This window comes from Procambarus clarkii, chromosome 87, assembly GCF_040958095.1.
Source record: "Procambarus clarkii isolate CNS0578487 chromosome 87, FALCON_Pclarkii_2.0, whole genome shotgun sequence".
NCBI lineage: Eukaryota > Metazoa > Arthropoda > Malacostraca > Decapoda > Cambaridae > Procambarus > Procambarus clarkii.
Window position 1 is genome coordinate 6,957,612 of NC_091236.1, and position 23,901 is coordinate 6,981,512.

The window sequence follows — 23,901 nt, forward strand, 5'->3', positions numbered from 1 at the left end:
CAACACCTCACCATCCACCACAACACTCCCCCATCCACCACAACACTCCACCATCCACCACAACACTCCACCATCCACCACAACACTCCACCATCCACCACAACACTCCACCATCCACCACAACACTCCCCCATCCACCACAACACTCCCCCATCCACTACAACACTCCACCATCCACCACAACACTCCACCATCCACCACAACACTCCACCATCCACCACAACACTCCACCATCCACCACAACACTCCACCATCCACCACAACACTCCCCCATCCACCACAACACTCCACCATCCACCACAACACTCCACCATCCACCACAACACTCCACCATCCACCACAACACTCCACCATCCACCACCACTCCACCATCCACCACAACACCCCACCATCCACCACAACACTCCACCATCCACCACAACACTCCACCATCCACCACAACACTCCACCATCCACCACAACACCCCACCATCCACCACAACACTCCCCCATCCACCACAACACCCCACACGTCAGCATCACCACCATTAATCCCGGTAATCATCGCCCCTTCATCTTGAGCCTCACCAATCCTCGCCCGATGCCTCGTGTATCCTCGCCCGATGCCTCGTGTATCCACGCCCGATGCCTCGTGTATCCTCGCCCGATGCCTCGTGTATCCACGCCACACGCCAGGTAGCCAAACAAATCCCCTCGCCTATATGACATTCTTTCACAAATTATACTGAAATGCAAAGGCGAATTGACTGCGTCTTGCGATTCTGACTGTCTACTGTTGGCTCAGAACACAATGGTCCTGGGTTCGATTCCCGTGCAGGATGTTTAGATACGTTTTTTTCACTCGTTGGCTCTCTTCGCCTAGCAGTTAGATAACTGTTGAAGCTTCCTAGCCTGTGTGTGATCAGTCTCGCGCCTGACATCTCACGAACACACATTACTCACTGTCATTTACTGCTCTATGTTGCTCTGGTAATATCAAAATATCTCCTCAAAATCAATGCAGTGAAATTTTTCATCACCTTAAATATTTGTATTAATATTAATATATAACAATATCTACGGAAACATCATTAATAAAGGTGATAGTCTGAACCTTACCAACTTTTTGCAAATATGTATTTATAAATTTATCTTTTAATCTTATGAACCATATCAATGACCGTCAGACAAGCAGACGATGAAGTCACAATAACGTGGCTGAAGATATTATTATTATTAACATCTTTATTGACAAAATTAATTATAATTTTGCCTAATCTGAGGATTTCAATTAATTCTTATTAAAGTGAGGATAATGCTGGTATTCACTGTCACGCACGAGATATAATGACCAAACTACACTGTCACGCACGAGATATAATGACCAAACTACACTGTCACGCACGAGATATAATGACCAAACTACACTGTCACGCACGAGATATAATGACCAAACTACACTGTCACGCACGAGATATAATGACCAAACTACACTGTCACGCACGAGATATAATGACCAAACTACACTGTCACGCACGAGATATAATGACCAAACTACACTGTCACGCACAAGATATAATGACCAAACTACACTGTCACGCACGAAATATAATGACCAAACTACACTGTCACGCACGAGATATAATGACCAAACTACACTGTCACGTACGAGATATAATGACCAAACTACACATCAGAAAATGGAGAAACGGCGACGTTTCGGTCCTGGGTGACAGATCACTCGACTTGATAATGGTCCAGGACGGACCGAAACGTCGTCTTTTGTCCATTTTCTGTTGTAAGGTTTGGCCATCATGCCCTCAGACAGGTTAGGCAGTCAAGTAGCAATATTAGTTCATAAGGCTTCATACCAGGTCGCCCGAGGAGGACAGCACACTGGACTTGTGATCCTGTAGTCCCGGGTTCGATCCCGGGCGCCGGCGAGAAACAATGGGCAAAGTTTCTTTCACCCTATGCCCCTGTTACCTAGCAGTAAAATAGGTACCTTGGTGTTAGTCAGCTGTCACGGGCGGCTTCCTGGGGGTGGAGGCCTGGTCGAGGACCGGCCGCGGGGACACTAAAGCCCCGAAATCATCTCAAGATAACCTCAAGATAACCAGGATGGTAGGGAACATATACGGTACACGACAATAATATGAAAATAGTAAAGTTCTATTTTTTTTATTCATTTTACAATATTCTGGCTGGTAGTTCTTGGTAAGCCGTAAAAGTTCAAGTTTTTACCCGCCAAAACATTGTAAAATGAATACAAAAAATTGGCAAGGGGGGTGATATTAAATTCCACAAAATAGTTACAAAAACAAAGATTCTAATAATATTTCCTATTATTAGATTATTAGATTCTAATAATCTAATATAAATATTAGATTCTAATAATAGAAATAATATTACCGATTCTCTGGAAATATTAACTCGGGTAATATAAATAATTTATATTAACGAACTATGGATAATTATTCATTCAATTTAAATATTAATATGCACAGAATAATGTTAACATATTCTAGGTGATATTATCCAACCCAGAATAATAGAAACCAGTCTTGAGAATACTAACCCACACTTTGTGATATGTTAATCCTCCTGTCACAAGCCTTAATGTCCACCCACACGCAGTAATATCTTCCTAGTACCAGCAGCAGCAGCAGTACCAGCAGCAGCGGCAGCAGCAGCAGTGCCAGCAGCAGTACCAGCAGCAGCAGTACCAGCAGGAGCAGCAGCAGCAGCAGCGGCAGTAGCAGCAGCAGCAGCAGTACCAGCAGCAGCAGCAGCAGCAGCAGCAGCAGCAGTAGCAGCAGCAGTACCAGCAGCAGCAGCAGCAGTAGCAGCAGCAGCAGCAGTAGCAGCAGCAGCAGAAGCAGTACCAGCAGCAGCAGCAGCAGCAGCAGTTGCAGCAGTAGCAACAGCAGCAGCAGCAGTCCCAGCAGCAGCAAGCTAGGAGGGAGAGCAGCAACAGCAAGCCAGGTGCAGCAACAGCAAAATCAAGAGAGAGAGAGAGAGAAGCAAGAGCCGAAGCCACGATGCGGTAGAACACAGACGGAGAACAATGGTCACCACCTCACCTTTAGTAGATAGAGAACACCAAGGCCAGCACAGGAAGGTCCATCCTGTGAAGCTTTTTTCACAAAGACAACTGTGTCGGTATTATGCCCATTGTTGTGCCCACACACAAGATGACAATGTCAGCTGCTGCCCGTTGGCAACAGTCGCCTTGCTCCTGTTGCTTCTCTCTCGTGATTTTGCTGCTGTTGCTGCTGCTCCTGGCTTGCTGTTGCTACTGCTGCTCCTGGCTTGCTGCTGTTGCTGCTGCTCCTGGTTTGCTGCTGTTGCTGCTGCTCCTGGCTTGCTGTTGCTACTGCTGCTCCTGGCTTGCTGCTGTTGCTGCTGATCCTGGTACTGCTGCTCCTGGTTTGCTGCTGCTCCTCTCCACGTTAATACACTCTTGAGGTTATCTTGAGATGATTTCGGGGCTTTAGTGTCCCCGTGGCCCGGTCCTCGACCAGGCCTCCACCCCCAGGAAGCAGCCCGTGACAGCTGACTAACACCCAGGTACCTATTTTACTGTTAGGTAACAGGGGCATAGGGTGAAAGAAACTCTGCCTATTGTTTCTCGCCGGTGCCCGGGATCGAACCCGGGACCACAGGATCACAAGTCCAGCGTGCTGTCCGCTCGGCCGACCGGCTCACTAGCAATAGTTTCCAAAATGCCGCTCTCTCACACATTGTTTACGACCACCCATTTTGACAGTCATTAGCGGCCAGTTCCTCCATCAGATATTTCACAAGGTTCTTGTTTCCTGTGTTAAATATCTACACAACTTTCACCGCGGAAAAATCCTGTCTGGCCTCTGAGGGATTACAGTGTCGCCCTGTGTTAAGGCTCCATTAATTGGGTCTTATTACCAACTGTGGTTGTTCACTTACCCCGGAAGCTACAAAATTAATATACAGCTTAATTTGGGAAAATAATTATTTCCCCAAACCCGGCCAGGCCGTCAAAGCAGTGCCCCAAACCCGGCCAGGCCGTCAACGCAGTGCCCCAAACCCGGCCAGGCCGTCAACGCAGTGCCCCAAACCCGGCCAGGCCGTCAACGCAGTGCCCCAAACCCGGCCAGGCCGTCAACGCAGTGCCCCAAACCCGGCCAGGCCGTCAACGCAGTGCCCCAAACCCGGCCAGGTCGTCAACGCAGTGCCCCAAACCCGGCCAGGTCGTCAACGCAGTGCCCCAAACCCGGCCAGGCCGTCAACGCTGTGCCCCAAACCCGGCTTGGGGTCAACTCAGGTCTCTACAGCTGCTTGCATCTTACGTATGAATTGTAAAACAGTCCTCTATCACGGTGTAAGCTTATGAGTTGTAACTTTGTCATTATGTGAGAAGTTTGGAATATTACAGGATACGAAATGTTGTCTGCACAGTCGAATATATTTGGCACTGTTATCCTGACCTGTCGTTTGTGTAGTAGTAGTTGTTGCTATTGTTTGTCAGCACCATTCAACTAATTATTATTTGTGGTAATTTATAACTACTGAACATTATCTATACAGCTATTATCTACATTTATATCAATGGAAATGTCTGTTATGGGTTAGAGCCCAGATGTTTGGGGTTAGCGTTACGCAATTTTTCGCAGTGACTGCTTTTGGGTAAGTGACCAACATGGGCGGTTCAGGATAAGGGTCAAAGAACAGGATGTCACGTGACACTGTCAAACTTGCCCTCACGCAAAATCTGTCATTACCACTGACGCGACTCTTAATTTCCTGTACATTGTAAATAGCAACATAATCAAATAATTATTGCTGTTATAATTAGTTCATATTATCATTAGTATAATAATGATGATAATAATTATTATTATTTACTATAATAAATAATAATAATAATTATGATTATTGTGTGCCTTGGCCTGCTCATGCCACTGATACTTCAGCGGCCAGATTCACGAAGCAGTTACGCAAACACTTACGAACCTGTACATCTTTTCTCAATCTTTGGCGGCTTTGTTTACAATTATTAAACAGTTAATGAGCTCTGAAGCACCAGGAGGCTGTTTATAACAATAACAGCAGTTTTCATGCTTGTAAACGGTTTAATAAATGCAACCAAAGCCGTCAAAGATTGAGGAAAGATGTACACGTTCGTAAGTGCTTGCGTAACTGCTTCGTGAATCTGGCCCCTGAGGGTTGGTGGTCCAGCACACTGAGCCACTTCTGGTCCGCTCCACAAGGCGGAGAGTGAATGTTCCCTCGAGCGTCAGGCAAAACTGTCGGAGCTCTTACAGGCAGGAGATGTGTCATCCTGTCCCCGGCCCCACTGATAGTGAAGGACGCCACCCACCTGCCACCTCCCTCGGCCCCACTGATAGTGAAGGACGCCACCCCACCTGTCATCCTCCCTCCGGCCCCACTGATAGTGAAGGACGCCACCCCACCTGCCACCCCCCTCGGCCCCACTGATAGTGAAGGACGCCACCCCACCTGTCATCCTCCCTCCGGCCCCACTGATAGTGAAGGACGCCACCCCACCTGTCATCCTCCCTCCGGCCCCACTGATAGTGAAGGACGCCACCCCACCTGTCATCCTCCCTCCGGCCCCACTGATAGTGAAGGACGCCACCCCACCTGTCATCCTCCCTCCGGCCCCACTGATAGTGAAGGACACCACCCACCTGCCACACCCTCGGCCCCACTGATAGTGAAGGACGCCACCCCACCTGTCATCCTCCCTCCGGCCCCACTGATAGTGAAGGACGCCACCCACCTGCCATCCCCCTCGGCCTCACTGATAGTGAAGGACGCCACCCACCTGCCACCCCCCTCGGCCTCACTGATAGTGAAGGACGCCACCCACCTGCCACACCCTCGGCCCCACTGATAGTGAAGGACGCCACCCACCTGCCACACCCTCGGCCCCACTGATAGTGAAGGACACCACCCGCCTGCCACACCCTCGGCCCCACTGATAGTGAAGGACGCCACCCACCTGCCACACCCTCGGCCCCACTGATAGTGAAGGACGCCACCCACCTGCCATCCCCCTCGGCCTCACTGATAGTGAAGGACGCCACCCACCTGCCACACCCTCGGCCCCACTGATAGTGAAGGACGCCACCCACCTGCCACACCCTCGGCCCCACTGATAGTGAAGGACGCCACCCACCTGCCACACCCTCGGCCCCACTGATAGTGAAGGACGCCACCCACCTGCCACACCCTCGGCCCCACTGATAGTGAAGGACGCCAGTTTTCCCACACAACTCTTGTCACCATCTGACGTGACGCTGCACAAACTATATATAATGTCTTCACTCCCGTGTCCCTTGACAGCTTCTTGACGCCCAGACGAGCAGCTTGGAGTATACTGGTCTTGTTCTATGAGTTATGAAGATCATACACCGCCCCGGGTACTACTGTGGTTGTTGCTGTTGCTGTTGTTTAAGATTCGCTACCTGGAACAAAAAGTTAAAAGTAGCACGGGCTATGGTGAGCCCGTTGTGTGTGCGAATGTGTGTATGTATGTCGACTACTGTGGTGATACTTGACGGTGCACACGGGTGCCAGGGCTCCAGTGTCACCAGGCGTCGAGCGGGGCATTTATAGAGAATGACCCGGCCAATGGAAGACCTCTATTAATCACCGGGTTATTTATGTGGGTAGACAGACAGCTCATATCCCCCCCCACCCCACCCGCGCCTCACCTACGTCACCCCATCTCCCACACACTGCTGACCCCCACCCCCCCCGTACCACACTCCAGTACCACACACTGACTCTAACCACAGTACCACACTTCGCTAACAGTGTGGTAAGAGGAGTGGATGTGCAGTGGATACTATGGTTGGAAAGACAATAATTTGGAGGAAAACACCATCCCCCACTCACACTCCCCCCCCCTCACCATCCCTCACCTACACTCTCCCCCTCACCATCCCTCAACACGCCCTCTTGTATGGAGTGGTGGTTGTGACTGCGGTAAGCGGCAGTGATGGTGGTAATGATGGTGAAGACAGGGAGGAGAGAGATAGAGGGGGGGGGAGGAAGAGAACTATCATCACTATCCACTGATCAACTTGGGCCTTGATTACTCAACTTATCTGGCCAGAAACTGCTTAAAGCTGACCCGACCGTCTTGACCAATATACCCCCTCCCTTATACCTCCCTCATACCTCCCTCACGCCCACCTCACCTTCCTCACACTCCCCCCCTTACCTCCCTCACACGCCTCCACAGATCAGCTCGATACAAGCCTAGCGTGAATGAATACACTCTGGCTACCTGTCCCCCCGTCACAATTATTTATTATCCTTCATGGAGTGCCCCCGTTAATTATGATCAATCCCCCATGAATCTTTTATGTCGTAATCATGTCCACCCTATTCTTCTTCTCTAGTCTGCTGAGGTCCAGGTACTTCAGTTTATTCTTGTTGAGCCCCACTGCCGTCGCCCTGTTGAGCCACGCTGCTGCCATCCCTCCATGGAGTGCCACGCTGCTGCCATCCTCCCATGGAGTGCCACGCTGCTGCCATCCCACCATGGAGTGCCACGCTGCTGCCCTCCACCATGGAGTGCCACGCTGCTGCCCTCCACCATGGAGTGCCACACTGCTGCCATCCCCCCATGGAGTGCCACGCTACTGCCATCCCCCCATGGAGTGCCACGCTGCTGCCCTCCACCATGGAGTGCCACGCTGCTGCCCTCCACCATGGAGTGCCACGCTGCTGCCCTCCACCATGGAGTGCCACGCTGCTGCCATCCCCCTATGGAGTGCCACGCTGCTGCCCTCCACCATGGAGTGCCACGCTGCTGCCCTCCACCATGGAGTGCCACGCTGCTGCCCTCCACCATGGAGTGCCACGCTGCTGCCCTCCACCATGGAGTGCCACGCTACTGCCATCCCCCCATGGAGTGCCACGCTGCTGCCCTCCACCATGGAGTGCCACGCTGCTGCCCTCCACCATGGAGTGCCACGCTACTGCCACATTTAACACGAGAGGCGCGGGGGCATCAATAAATGTCCCCTGCAGACAGGGACTTTTCTTGGGATTAAACTTTAAATACATTGTGTGACCAGAAAATAACTTGACCTAAAAAGCCCAAATTGACGCACCTGAGTGGACTTTACTGATGAAGGAGGCTTTACTAATGGAGGAAGTTTTACTGATGGTGATTTTACTGATATAGAAGAAATAACGAAGTAGAGTTGGTTTTACTAGTGGAGAAGAAACGAAATATGATGCTCGATATTTTGTCATTTTTACTTAAAATTAATTTTCACAGAACGTGTCACAGAATCGTCGTGTAAACAAAAGCGAACGCTAACTGTAGACCTTCCTGGAAACACAAACCCTAACTGTCTCTATTTTCCGCTTGTTACAACTTGCAATAAAGTTGTTTTCATCTTGGCTTAACGTATTTATGACGTATTAGAACGTTGTTACAACTTGCTATATTGGTTGTTATAACTGGTTAGGAGGTGTTAAAACTTGTTCGAACGTTGTAGCAACGTCGTAGTTTCGGTGTGTTTAGTGGGGTATCATTTGGTTTAGTACACTTAAGATAGCGTAGAGTATATGTTATTAAAACAGTTAACAATGAAAAGTACTGCTGAGAGTGTTCACGTTACGATTACCGCCCTGGATCAGGTGCTATATCAACGGCTCTGCAGAAGGTGTAAGTTCAGTAGAACTTCGGTTTCAACTCTTTTTACCATGTCGTAGCTCAGTCGATTAAGGCAGCGTCTGGGATGCTCTTGGACACAGGTTCGAATCCTCGTCACGGCCCTTGTGGATTTGTTCAGGTGTATTAAGATGTCCCGGATGCCCAGGTAATATATTTAAACAATCTTCTCTGGCTTGTACAGCAGTTTTTTTTTTTTTATTATTATTATTTTCTACCACAGACGTGGCCAGACATTTACAATGCTAACCAGCATATATACATTTTCTTCTGTCCTCCATGGACAGGGTTAGAGATGTGTTAAACATATAGTTCAAGGGTTTATTGAACACTCAACCACAGAAGGTGATTCGGTGCTTTTAAAATGCTAAGCTAACCTACATAGCAGTGACTGGGCCAGTATGACTCAACTGGCAGGTATGTAACTTGCCAGTTGGAATTATAGTTGGAATTATTGCTCGTGGAATTATATACCGTGACTCGCAGAGTGCACTCCTGGCATTAAACGCACACGGTAGTAGCAACTAGAAAATAGTCAGTGATATTCGAATGAATATTTTAGCTGCTAAACAAAAGTGATTTGAGATTAATTCCTCTAGGTACCATCACATACTGGCATCTCAAAGCATGATATTGTAGACATGCTTGCAAAGAAAGTCTGTAGCAGACCAGTAGTAGAAATTAATATAATTGTTTTATTAGCAGTAACAAACAGAATACGAAACAAATTGATGAAAATCTTACTGACACAAGAAATTCACAGAAGACCTGAAAGCTGTAGCTTTAAATATTATGATGAATACAGTGAAGAAACGTTTATATATGAAACTAATAAAGCAAAAACTCTACGACAAACCACTCCCCATCACCACCTAACCTTCCGGAAGATGAGAGGAAAGGTCAGCACTGTGGAGAAATGCCCGCAGACCACTCGAACATTATCTAACACAGTGCAGAATTACAAACCCATTAACATTTCAACTTAGATTCAACAGAGCAGAATAAGTTGTTAAAACACATGGAACTAATTTTACGTGATTCCATGCACCCGATAAACCTTAGCTGTTCATGAATGAAAAACGGTTTACACACGACTCACAAGTGATGACGTTCGAACACTTCCGGAACAAGTGCTTTGCTGACGAATTTTGTTCGAATCACAACGCTATAAATGCTTCACCCACGTACTACAAATACAAATAATCCCCAACAGAACCTAAACACCTAACCTAACCTAACCTAACCTAACCTAACCTAACCAGTACCTAAATATGCACAATATGCTAATATATATATATTAATTTATATCTGATAAAAGTTCTGTTTTGAATGAACAGAAAGTTAAAATTCCTGAATGCATCTTTGGGGTCGACTGCAGGATGGAATGGACTTAGTCTGAGGACGGATTGGGCTTTAAATGGGTTTATTAGCAGATTCATTGTAAACTCGAAAGGAAGACCATCTTTACCCTCCCGTCAGGCGGGTCACTACGGTACGACTTTAAGGTGTCGTGTGATGACTGTGTTGTGATGACTGTGTTGTGATGACTGTGTTGTGATGACTGTGTTGTGATGACTGTGACATCTGAAAATCTTCCCACGTGTTCGGTCACAACAAGTTTATGAAAATTAAGGCAGCATCTGGGATCCTCTCGGCCGTAGGTTCGAACCCTCATCACGGCCCTTGTGGATTTATTCTTTATGAAGACTGGTTGTTAAGATATTTAACAAAAAACCTGCGTGTTAGTTAGCACTAGTGTGTGGACTAGCAAATTACAGTGCTTAGGTTCACGGTTGCCAGTATTTGTAATATTAGTTTCGTGTCGAGCAAAATCCTGAAGGTGCATTGTGGAGAGAATACAAGACCGGGTTCGATCTCCGCCTCCACCGGGGATCGAACCCGGAACCTCAGGACTACGAATCCAAAGCGCTGTCCACTCAGCTGTCAGGCTGGGGGCCTCGTAGCCTGGTGGAGGGGGGCCTCGTAGCCTGGTGGATAGCGCGCAGGACTCGTGATTCTGTGGCGCGGGTTCGATTCCCGCACGAGGTAGAAACAAATGGGCAAAGTTTCTTTCACCCTGAATGCCCCTGTTACCTAGCAGTAAATAGGTACCTGGGAGTTAGTCAGCTGTCACGGGCTGCTTCCTGGGGGTGGAGGCCTGGTCGAGGACCGGGCCGCGGGGACACTAAAGCCCCGAAATCATCTCAAGATAACCTCAAGATAACCTCAAGGCTCAAACATAAGACACCAAGGCACTACACGCCGCTACTAAAGGTTAACTCTTAGAAAGTTTAGTGATTTACTGGAAATATAAGGTGGAAAATGGCTTTTATTACTGTGGCAAAATGACATACTTGTTGGCCAGACCACACACTAGAAGGTGAAGGGACGACGACGTTTCGGTCCGTCCAGGATCATTCTCCGGACCGAAACGTCGTCGTCCCTTCACCTTCTAGTGTGTGGTCTGGTCAACATACTTTAGCCACGTTATTGTGACTCGTCGCCTGCACGTACTTATTGGGTAATTTCAGTTCTTGCAGTGTTTCTTTTAAGCAAAATATCTATGGGATAAAATATCTAGAGCATACAGGTTATACAGTATTTGTGTCATGGGTGACTCTAATTTTAGTGGAATAAACTGGTTTAACACAACAGGGAATAATGAAGCAGAAGATTTTCTAGAATTAATTGACAATTGCTTTCTTAAGCAACATATTAAGGAACCAACACGGGAAAATAATATTTTAGACTTAGTGTTAACTTACAGAGAGACACAAATCAATGACATCGAAATAGGGAGTGAGGTACTGAACAGTGATCACAAAGAAATCAGATTGAGCATAGAATGGAAATAGATTTGTAGCAGAAAATTCGGTTAAAGAGCCAGATTTTCGAAAAGCTGATTTTAATGGCCTAAGAAATTTTTTGGGTGAAATAGATTGGAAAGTCTTGAGCATGGGGGGGGGGGGAAGTCCTTGGATCGAGACGTGAACTTAGCGATGAGTGATGTTAAAAGGGATTTCGATGTGGATTTAAAATATAATATATTTCAAAATATTCTAAGCAAAGCACAGGAACGTAGTATACCATACAAATTGAATAGATCGAATACTAATAACCCGAAATGAATAACAAAGGATCTGAAGAACCTTATAGGTAGAAAGAGAGCGTGGTTCAAAACAATTAAGAATGGGGAAGTCAGTTTAGAACAAGAATTCGTACAACTGGTTACAAATGCTAAAAAAAGAGATGAGGAGGGCATCTAAGTTTTTTTTCATTTATATCGAATAAAGATTAGGGAAAGGATAGGTCCATTAACAACTGAGACAGGTCAGATAACTGATAACGACGAAGAGATGAGTAGTAGTTGACCAGACCACACACTAGAAAGTGAAGGGATGACTACGTTTCGGTCCGTCCTGGACCATTCTGAAGTCGACTTGAGAATGGTCCAGGACGGACCGAAACGTCGTCGTCCCTTCACTTTCTAGTGTGTGGTTTGGTCAACATATTTCAGCCACGTTATTGTGACTCCTCGTCTGCAGATGAGTAGTATTTTTAATAAATGTTTTATCTCTATTTACTAAAGAGGAACGTAACATTATGCCTTCAGCCGAACAAGTCTATGTGGGTGCGGAAGAGGACAGGTTGACAAATTCAGGTTAACCAAAAAATCAATGCATAAATGTTCTTAATAAGACAAATAGGACATTGGGGTTTATTAATCGAAGCGTTAGTACCAAGACACCTGGTGTTGTTCTTCAGCTATATCTTGCTCTGGTTAGGCCCCATTTAGATTATGCAGTTCAGTTTTGGTCGCCGTACTATAGAGTGAATATAAATTCACTAAAACGAGTCCAGCATAGGATAAGAACATAAGAACATAACCTCACAGCGAGTACAAGAAATATTGCCGGAACAACCGTGGACATCTTCAAGATAAAACTATCTAAATAGATAGTTTTCTTCAAGAAGTGCCTGACCAACCGGGCTTTGGTGGATATGTGGGCCTGCGGGCCGCTCCAAGCAATAGCCTGGTGGACCAAACTCTCACAAGTCAAGCCTGGCCTCGGGCCGGGCTTGGGGAGTAGAACTCCCAGAACCCCATCAAGCAGGTATCAAGCACTTAAGTTACTTCCTTCTGTTACACAGTAAGTAATATTTACAAACATACAAACATGCACGTCCTCTCATTCCATATTACCTTGTCTATTCCACTTAGTTATTTGTGCAGTGTTCATACTTCCTCTACTCTTTACTTGGAGTATTTATCTTCCTTGCTCTAAAATACTTTCTCTTACCTCTCCTCCTCCCTTCACACCTCTCCTTGATTATTTCCTCCCCCTCCGTCTCCTCTTCCTCCCTCCTGATAAATGGCAAAACCTAACCATTAGTTGATCACTTGGGAAAGAGTTTGCAGTGATCGCAGCAGTGATCAATCTCCTGTATTATATATCATGAGAGTGTGAGATTGTCTTTGTTACAGAGGAGAAAAATATATAACACCAAACCTAAGGAGTGTGAAACAGTGGGGAACTGAAGCACTATTTGAATAAAAATCGCCGGGGCGCTGCTTTATTTGGAAACCGTTGATAAAACATTAATATTACATTCAACTTTTCGCATTTTGCCCTTAAGAACGGCACATATAATGCAACAGATTAAACCATGCGAAAGACGCATTCACTATATTGTAGCATCCAGGAAATGGCCAGGTTGTGGCCCCTTCAGGTGGTCCTACCCTCTCTCCTGTGCTCCCCAACCCATCTTTCCCTTTCCTCTCCTCCTTTCTTTGATCACTCCTTTCTCTATCCTAAAACATATATGCCTTACTTCCTTCTCCTTCCCCCCTGCCGGCGCTGCCCCGGGGGGGGGGGGGGGGGGGATCCCTCCTATAATTCAACATGTCGCCCCCTCCTCATACATTCATTACCCAACGCCACGGCTTCAAACACAAGGACGCTCCGGGGAAAATGCCTTACTTCAGATTGTGTTATATATACCAAAAGCTCCTGTATGAGGGCCTCGTAGCCTGGTGGATAGCGCGCAGGACTCGTAATTCTGTGGCGCGGGTTCGATTCCCGCACGAGGCAGAAATAAATGGGCAAAGTTTCTTTCACCCTGAATGCCCCTGTTACCTAGCAGTAAATAGGTACCTAGGAGTTAGTCAGCTGTCACGGGCTGCTTCCTGGGGGTGGAGGCCTGGTCGAGGACCGGGCTGCGGGGACACTAAAAGCCCCGAAATCATCTCAAGATAATCCCGAGACTTTGTTCCTTGTCTTTTATTCGCTGAAACGACAGGAATCTGGTGAAAAATGATATTCTGCAGCTTCACAGTAAATCTCGTATTGACGCCTTAGTCTGTATGAGGTCACGTCTGGTCGTCTCGTAACCGTCTGGATAACAACCCTGGAAACACAAACCGTAACTATCTCTATTTTCTGCTTGTTACAACTTGTAATAAAGTTGTTACATCTTGGCTTAACGTGTTTATGACGTGTTAGAACGTTGTTACAACTTGTTATATTGGTTGTTATAACTGGTTAGGTGTTAAAACTTGTTCGAACGTTGTAGCAACGTCGTAGTTTCGGTGTGTGTTTGGCGGGAAACGTTGCATGAAGAATTTAAGATTAAACTATATCCATGTGCAGGTCGCAGTCCGACGTAGGCAACACAGCCTGCTTGATCAGGTCCACTCTAGTAGTCACTACAGTTACCTCTTGAACACGGAGGTCTAGAAGTACAACCCACACTCATCTACGATGCTCGTTAATCCAGCCACCAAACCTCGTTTATGAATGACAATCACTTTATATACAACTCACAACTGATGAGGTACGTAGTGTTCAACCCGTTCTCAAGCCAGGCTCGTTAGAGCGGCGGCCGTCCCAAAACGCGTTTATCAATTTTATAACACTATAAAATATAGGTTTCTTCTCATCTATAAGTTAATGTTATTACATATATTATATTTTTTATATATAGTTAACCATAGGTTAGGTTTTTAGGTTCTGTTGGGGATTATTTGTATTTAAAGTACGTGGATGATGCATTTATAGATTGCGGTTCGAACAGAGGTCGTTAGCAAAGCACTGTTCGAGAAATGTTCGAACGTCATTAGTCGTGTATAAACCGTTTTTCATTCATAAAAGCGGATTCATTCATCTTGAGGTTATCTTGAGATGATTTCGGGGCTTAGCGTCCCCGCGGTCCGGTCTTCGACCAGGCCTCCTTTTTTGTTGCACACCCCCAGGAAGCAGCCAGTAGCAGCTGTCTAACTCCCAGGTACCTATTTACTGCTAGGTGAACAGAGGCATCAGGGTGAAAGACAATGCCCAATTTTGTTTCCGCCTCCACCGGGGATCGAACCCGGAATCTCAGGACTACGAATCCGAAGGGCTGTCCACTCAGCTGTCAGGCTCAAACATAACAGCAAGGAATTATTTCCAGGTGCAGATTTCGAACTGGTGACTGAGTTCGAGCCCGCAAGTACCCCAGAGTACTCGCAAAGAAGGAGAATAAACAGTCCTCAAATGTTATTACATATATTCCCAGGCGTCAAGGGTTCGTCTCCCAGGTGTCAAGGGTTCTCCCAGGCGTCAAGGGTTCGTCTCCCAGGCGTCAAGGGTTCGTCTCCCAGGTGTCAAGGGTTCGTCTCCCAGGCGTCAAGGGTTCGTCTCCCAGGCGTCAAGGGTTCGTCTCCCAGGCGTCAAGGGTTCGTCTCAAAGGTGTCAAGGGTTCGTCTCCCAGGCGTCAAGGGTTCGTCTCCCAGGCGTCAAGGGTTCGTCTCCCAGGCGTCAAGGGTTCGTCTGCCAGGCGTCAAGGGTTCGTCTCCCAGGCGTCAAGGGTTCGTCTCCCAGGCGTCAAGGGTTCGTCTCCCAGGCGTCAAGGGTTCGTCTCCCAGGCGTCAAGGGTTCGTCTCCCAGGCGTCAAGGGTTCGTCTCCCAGGCGTCAAGGGTTCGTCTCCCAGGTGTCAAGGGTTCGTCTCCCAGGCGTCAAGGGTTCGTCTCCCAGGTGTCAAGGGTTCGTCTCCCAGGTGTCAAGGGTTCGTCTGCCAGGCGTCAAGGGTTCGTCTCCCAGGTGTCAAGGGTTCGTCTCCCAGGCGTCAAGGGTTCGTCTCCCAGGCGTCAAGGGTTCGTCTCCCAGGCGTCAAGGGTTCGTCTCCCAGGCGTCAAGGGTTCGTCTCCCAGGCGTCAAGGGTTCGTCTCCCAGGCGTCAAGGGTTCGTCTCCCAGGCGTCAAGGGTTCGTCTCCCAGGCGTCAAGGGTTCGTCTCCCAGGCGTCAAGGGTTCGTCTGCCAGGCGTCAAGGGTTCGTCTCCCAGGTGTCAAGGGTTCGTCTCCCAGGCGTCAAGGGTTCGTCTCCCAGGCGTCAAGGGTTCGTCTCAAAGGTGTCAAGGGTTCGTCTCCCAGGTGTCAAGGGTTCGTCTCCCAGGCGTCAAGGGTTCGTCTCCCAGGTGTCAAGGGTTCGTCTCCCAGGTGTCAAGGGTTCGTCTGCCAGGCGTCAAGGGTTCGTCTGCCAGGCGTCAAGGGTTCTCCCAGGCGTCAAGGGTTCGTCTCAAATGTGTCAAGGGTTCGTCTCCCAGGCGTCAAGGGTTCGTCTCCCAGGCGTCAAGGGTTCGTCTGCCAGGCGTCAAGGGTTCGTCTGCCAGGCGTCAAGGGTTCGTCTCCCAGGCGTCAAGGGTTCGTCTCCCAGGCATGCGCACCAAAGTTTATCACCACCAAAGAAAGTTCTGCCCAAGCGCTTGGGGCCGAATCCATCTCACTTTGTGAAGTTTCATAACACTTTCTTGGCCTGACTCTGTATCATCGGTCCATACGAGCTTTAATTGGTTGGGGGATAATAGTACCGGGTGTTGTTAGCGAGATCATCCATCAACAAGTCCAAGTGCTGAATCCTGCCATCATGTCCTTGGCGGAACACTGAACATTCTAACCACATTATGTACCGCCCACCTATTTTAATCCTGTTCTTATTTTGAACATATTAGTTTATAACTGTTATACCTAGTAAAGCAAACATGCATAATACCTAACTTATACCTTAACAACAGCAACGCATTGTGTACTTATACCTGTGTATAAGTGTATTTGTACATTGTGTATTTGTGCATTGTGTAACTTATACCTTAACACAGCAACCCTTGTGTACAACACCCTGTGCACAATGTACAACGAACAAATAAAGTCCGTATATATAAGTTCCTACAAGAGAGAGGACGCGTGGGGCCTCGATGGATGGTTTCAAGCGTAGGTTAGACATATAGGCGAGTACGTTTGGCTGAGTATAAACAGGCGCTGCATCGCATGAGTTAATAAATCTAATACCGGTTTTTCCATTATAAGTACTTGTGTGTACCTGCGTGCACACAAGGTACACACAAGTACCTCCGTGCACACAAGGTACACACAAGTACCTGCGTGCACACAAGGTACACACAAATACCTGTGTGCACACAAGGTACACACAAATACCTGCGTGCACACAAGGTACACACAAGGTACACACAAGGTACACACAAGTACCTGTGTGCACACAAGGTACACACAAGGTGCACACAAGGTACACTGTATAAAGCTGTATGATCTAGGCCTTGAATATTTAGATCATTTGCAATGTGTTTGAGTGAGTATTCCGTACTTAAGGGACACACACACACACACACACATGTAGGTGTGTGGGCACATGTGCGCGGTCAAGACAAATATATAAACAATAACCTGATCGCATTTGTGGTCAATACGTTATATAAGACACATGTAAGGTCATTACTGGCCAGCGGCGACACTACATAATTTATCCCAGTTAATCTAGCTCTGTATTATGTATGCTGGAGGTCGGGTCCCTCAGGTCACCAGAGAAGTTGAAGAGCCATTTACTAAGACAATATTAACTCAAATTAACCCCGATTATAGAGTTTAAAATTACTAGAATAAGAAATTGAATCAATTGCTTTTAAAAGTTCGCAAGACGGGAAATATTCTCTGATTGTTTGTTCAATGTTATATTGAACTACAAATCATAACAAATGAGGAAAAGTAGAGAAGCCTAAAGAGGAGACAAGCGAAGACGACGCTCCGGCTCTAAGGAATTGATGAAAGACAGTTTTTTAAAACCCTTAAAAGTTTCCTTCTTGTGCTGGGGGATCCTTTCAGGGCATTATTGACAAAAGTTTCTTTTGATAGGTTGAAATACGAATATGCAAAAGATTATATTATTATTATACACAAATTATAACATTTTCCGTTCAGACACTTTGAAGTTATCATGAGATGGTTCTGAGGATCTCTGACCAGAACTCCTCCTCCTGAACTAGGTTGTTAGACATGAAATTGATTCACACCCAATGAAACTTTGATTCCTCTTGGTGTACTTCAGCCATGAACTTTACTGATGAGTCGTAACTATTAATTTTTGGTAGAAAACCATCCCACAACCCGGAAACAGGCCACAGACACTAGACATCATGAACACATCTATACCATATAGATCACCTATATACCTACCTCATGTTCTAATTGATCACTCCGGAGATTAATTTGAGCAATATATATATATATATATATATATATATATATATATATATATATATATATATATATATATATATATATATATATATATATATATATATATATATATATATATATATATATACCATCAAAGTGCCGTCGAGATGATGGGCAAATAGCCTCGGCTACCATCATCTTTTGTATGGTCACTGATGGTCGAGTGGTTAAGGTCTCCTGTCATATATATATATATATATATAAATATATATATATATATATATATGACAGGAGACCTTAACCACTCGACCATCAGTGACCATACAAAAGATGATGGTAGCCGAGGCTATTTGCCCATCATCTCGACGGCACTTTGATGGTAATCTTGGGCATAGTTATTTTATCAAATCACCTAATTTTGGGGGGCCATTTTTTATCAAATCATGAGGTGATTTGATAAAATAACTATGCCCATGATTACCATCAAAGTGCCGTCGGGATGATAGGCAAATATCCTCGGCTACCATCATCTTTTGTACGGTCACTGATGGTCGAGTGGTTCAGGTCTCCTGTACACCAGTTGCATAGTGCTCCTGGCAGTATGGGTTCGAGTCACTTCTAGGGTGTGGAGTTTTCAGTTGCATATATGCCTGGGAACCATTGAGGCTTGTTCGCATTTGTGTTGCTCACGTGGTCCCAAAAAATAAGGTTAACCGAGTGTCTCAGAAGAGCCACTCGGCGCCTGGGGTGAGAGTACTACCAATTGTTTGAAGGAACTGGGTTCTAAGCTAATTGAAACAACAAGAGACCCAAGAGCTACCAGCTTCCTTTTCCAGCGCCTCAGCGTGGCGATACAGAGGGGAAATGCACACTGCATTCAGGGTTCCTGCCCGCCATCTGAGGAACTGGAGGAATCACTATAGCAAGCACCACAGCAACTATTATACAGCAATCACCGCAGCAACCAATACAGCAGCACAAACAATCGTCACTGCAACAGCAGCTGCAGCAGCAACAACAGCAATAGTAGCAGCAACAACAGTAACAGCAGCAGCAGCAACAACAGCAACAGCAGCAGCAAGAACAGCAGTAGCAGCAAGCATTACAACTGCAGCACCAACAACAGCTGCAGCACCAACAACAGCTGCAGCAGCAGGCATCACAGATATAGCAGCAACAGCAGTAGCAGCAGGCATCACAGCTATAGCAGCAACAGCAGTAGCAGCAAGCATTACAGCTGCAGCAGCAACAACCGCTGCAGCAGCAGGCATCACAGCTGCAGCACCAACAACAGCAGTAGCAGCAGGCATCACAGCTGCAGCAGCAGGCATCACAGCTGCAGCAGCAACAACAGCTGCAACAGCAGGCATCACAGCTGCAGCAGCAACAACAGCTGCAGCAGGAGGCATCACAGCTGCAACAACAGCTGCAGCAGGAGGCATCACAGCTGCAGCAGCAACAACAGCTGCAGCAGCAACAACAGCTGCAGCAGGAGGCATCACAGCTGCAGTAGGAGGCATCACAGCAGCAACAACAGCTGCAGCAGCAGCAACAACAGCAGTAGCAGCAGCACCAACAACAGCAGTAGCAGCAGCACCAACAACAGCTGCAGCAGGAGGCATCACAGCTGCAGCAGTGGATCAGGCAAACCCGCCGCTGTTCACCTTTAAGTTTGGTGGACATGTTCAGGTGAGGCCGACCTAAATTTTCCCAACATCTCCCTCTCTTGATACAGCTGTTCATCCCCCGCATGTTGTGTGTGGCACGGTGTGTGTGTGGCACTGTGTGTGTGTGTGTGTGGCACGGTATGTGTGGCACGGTATGTGTGTGTGTGGCACGGTGTGTGTGTGGCACGGTGTGTGTGTGTGGCACGGTGTGTGTGTGTGTGGCATGGTGTGTGTGTGGCACGGTGTGTGTGACACGGGGTATATAACATGGTGTTAAGACCCCGCACGGCGTATTCAACATGGACATCACCCATGCTCCTCGCGATGAGACCAACAGAACGTGTCCCACCTACTGAACATTATATATGTAAACATGTGTCCCAAGCATGATGGTAGAAGAGCATCGCTGGTCTTGGCAGCTGTCAATGGCTGGGGTGAGTGCGCTGTTAGTCACTAATAATCATATCGTCACCACCAGCCCGTCGACACGGGGAGGAGGCATGCAGAGAGGACACACACGGAGACACACATGAAGGAGACACGCGGTGATGATACATTGATGAGACACGCGGTGATGATACATTGATGAGACACGCGGAGGAGACAGCCAAAAGCTGATCAAATCGGAAAAAATCGATACTTTTGGATAAACAAAGTGGACGGGGGATCCGCTAAAGCTGTTTATTGATGCGTCGCTGGCACTCGACCTTGAGTGCTTGCAGGGTTGAGCGCCAGCTCCTCTCCCCCCCAGATGCAGTTTTTTTTTTTTTTTTTTTTTTTTTTTTTTTTTGAGATATATACAAGAGTTGTTACATTCTTGTACAGCCACTAGTACGCGTAGCGTTTCGGGCAAGTCCTTAATCCTATGGTCCCTGGAATACGATCCCCTGCCGCGAAGAATCGTTTTTTCATCCAAGTACACATTTTACTGTTGCGTTAAACAGAGGCTACAGTTAAGGAATTGCGCCCAGTAAATCCTCCCCGGCCAGGATACGAACCCATGACATAGCGCTCGCGGAACGCCAGGCGAGTGTCTTACCACTACACCACGGAGACTGTCACGGAGGCAGTTCGTCTAATACAGCGACTCTCGACCCTCCTATTTCCTGACATACTTTAAAATCTATTGTACTAGCTTTTACTATCTTTCCTTCTAGACCATCTTATTTGCTAACTACCTTTATGCTAAAACTGTTCTCTTTAGCATCCTCAAGTCTCCATCCACGTCCCCTTGATCAACATTTTCTTAAAACTAACCATTATTAATTAGCCTTGAGAGTTGCAAATGCGGTTATCAACTCGCCTCTGTTACGTGTCTCAAGTATGGAAAATTCACGCTTCCTTCCACCTCTGTACTTCTCGCGTTTGGCATTTTGTTTCTTTTTGGAGTGAAGGGTTTCACGCCAGGAAGGAACACCCCAGAATGAGTGCCACATGTCGAGTACAGTACTCAGAGACCTTATTTTGAGGCCTTCTTTCCTTAGTTCTTTAATTATAATATATTTGTTAGTTTTGCATATGTTAATTATATTATATTTGAGCCTCCGGTGGGACTATAACAACTCCCAGATCCTTTTCTTTTGCTGTTTCGTGAAGTCGGAGTCCATCCATTTCGTACTGTTCAATTATGCCTTGCTCCTGCCTCAGTTCTCACAAAGAACATTTGTCTGAACTGAAGTCAAACAGGTATTTCTCCAACCATCGCTGAAGGTTAGCCAGGTCCTTTTACAACGCTCAATGTGCTCTGAACATTCGTGGTATTTTTCATCACCCGAAAACAATGATTTTAGAGCACTGACGTGGAGAGTGACTTCCTAATTTATCTGGACTTATACCAAGATTAGTATAGGCCCAAATACTGACCCTTGTGATATGCCACCTGTGAAGAACGTGAAGACTCTCCCTACTGTAACCCGTTGTTTCTTATGAAAAGGTATTCTCTAATCTAATTTACCATTATCTCGGCTACCTTTGTTCAGTTGTCAAATCTGTGTACAAGTATAATGTGTGAAACTGTATAAAATGGAATTTGATCGACCTTCCCTTTCCTATTGTATTGTTGTAACCTAATCACTCAAATTTCACCTTCAGTTTCCTATTTGACATGTGTCCCATTAACGAAACTCTGCGCTCTTACGGTTCCACTAGTTGTACTCACCTAATTGTGCTTGCGGGGGTTGAGCTTTGGCTCTTTGGTTCCGCCTCTCAACTGTCAATCAACTGGTGCACAGGTTCCTGAGCCTACTGGGCTCTATCATATCTACATTTGAAACTGTGTATGGAGTCAGCTTCCACCACATCACTTCCTAATGCATTCCATTTATTAACTACTCTGACACTGAAAAAATTCTTTCTAACGTCTCTAATAGAGACGTTATAGTTGTGATAGACGCTATAGTTGTGATAGAGAACTGGAGCAAAGTGGTGTGTGTCAGGAAGTGGTATGATAAGAAAGGTGGAGAAGAGAGGAAAGTGGAGCTGAGAGAGGACGAGAAGTTGGAGGGGGAGCACGTGGTGGGAGAGGGTGGGAGAGTGCACGGATTCCCCCTCACACACATCACCTTTATGGTCAAACAGGTTCAGTGGGCCACGCTCCTCTCCTCCCTCCCCACCCTCCCCCCCACGTGAAGGCCATACACATCCAACCTTAACCAATCTCTCATCCCGAACCCTTCCTCATTTATCAGTCTCCTCAACCCATAATCCATCTAACACCCTTCCTCGTTTATCCATATGTATCTATCAACAATACCTGTCCTCCCAGCCTTCTACAGTTAGCTAACTCCACTCATCTTCAGCACCCTTTCATGTCCGTCTCTCCCACCCCGTTCCTTATCCAACTATCCCATCCAATATCTCCTCTATCCATCTTTATAATAACCCCACATCTTCCTATATCTCTTTTTACCCTTCATTTTCTCCTGAAACCTTGTTATGACTCCTCCCATCTTCGACCTCATCACCTTTCTCGATTCTCTTAGTCCTGCGCAAATCCCATAAGTAGTTTTCAATTCGCTTGCAATAACAGGCACATATACCAATTTTCAATTTGCAGTAAGTGTAATCTTGAGCTCTGACCTGTCGATCCCAAAATTGAATCTGATCAGTATTTTGCTTCAGGTATCAACGCTAAACCGAAAATCTGCCAACTATAGTTAAAGCTGAGACGCGGGAACCACAACCTGGAAGACGGATAGCATGTCACAATGTACCCGCTCTGGTGCAGAGTAAATGTAAATGTAAATGTAATATGCTGTAAATGGCATATTATGGGCAGTGACTCGGGCACAGCGGGGAACCACTCTAGGGCAAGCCTGGTTCTAAATCACCAGTCATCTTTATAGTTCTCGCATCTATTTAAGTAGACTAATACATCGAAATTTCTAATTTAAAACTTTGGTTAGTTGAAATTGTTATTCTTTACGAAAATGTTTGCATTAAAATGCTTGAAATTCCTGCATAAAAGTATGCAAGAACAAAATAATTTATTGATGACCAGACCACACACTAGAAGGTGAAGGGACGACGACGTTTCGGTCCGTCCTGGATCATTCTCAAGTCGATCGTGAGAATGGTCCAGGACGGACCGAAACGTCGTCGTCCCTTCACCTTCTAGTGTGTGGTCTTGTCAACATACTTTAGCCACGTTATTGTGACTTATCGCCTGCAAAATAATTTAGTTTATTATTTGACGTTACACTTAAAATATTACTTACAATTTACATTGTAAGACATACGAGACAATCGTCAAGAACTCGACCTAACACCTACTTAAGGATGTATCCATAGGAAAAGTATCACATCTGCCTAGTCAAGGAGCAGCGGGTGTTGTCTCCTGCTTCTGATGACTTTACATCTCCAAGTGTGACATTTAGTGTAGCACGAGTCTCAAATCATCTCAAGATAACTAGTCTCCCTCACACAACTGGTATACAATTTATTGCACAAAGAATGCGATGCATCAATTGATGCATTGATGCGATGCATCAATGAGACAATAAGCAGGAGCCGTGAAGAGGATTCGAACCTATGCTTTGGGTACTACCAAGC

General features: G+C 46.4%; 2 protein-coding genes across 3 annotated transcripts in view; both read right to left on the minus strand.

Moving 5' to 3' along the window:
• Positions 1–23,901, minus strand: part of CASK (peripheral plasma membrane protein CASK) — a 942,297-nt gene that overhangs the window by 736,053 nt on the left and 182,343 nt on the right. The gene's annotated exons all lie outside the window — the stretch shown is intronic.
• On the minus strand, positions 19,126–19,515 carry LOC138358876 (cuticle protein 16.5-like). The gene has a single exon (XM_069317227.1). The coding sequence runs from the start codon at positions 19,513–19,515 to the stop codon at positions 19,126–19,128; it is 390 nt and encodes a 129-aa protein (XP_069173328.1).

Coding starts and splice junctions, on each gene's coding strand:
- LOC138358876 (XM_069317227.1), bottom strand. CDS start 19,515: ATGCCTGCTGCTGCAGCTGTGATGCCTGCTGCTACTGCTGTTGTTGGT.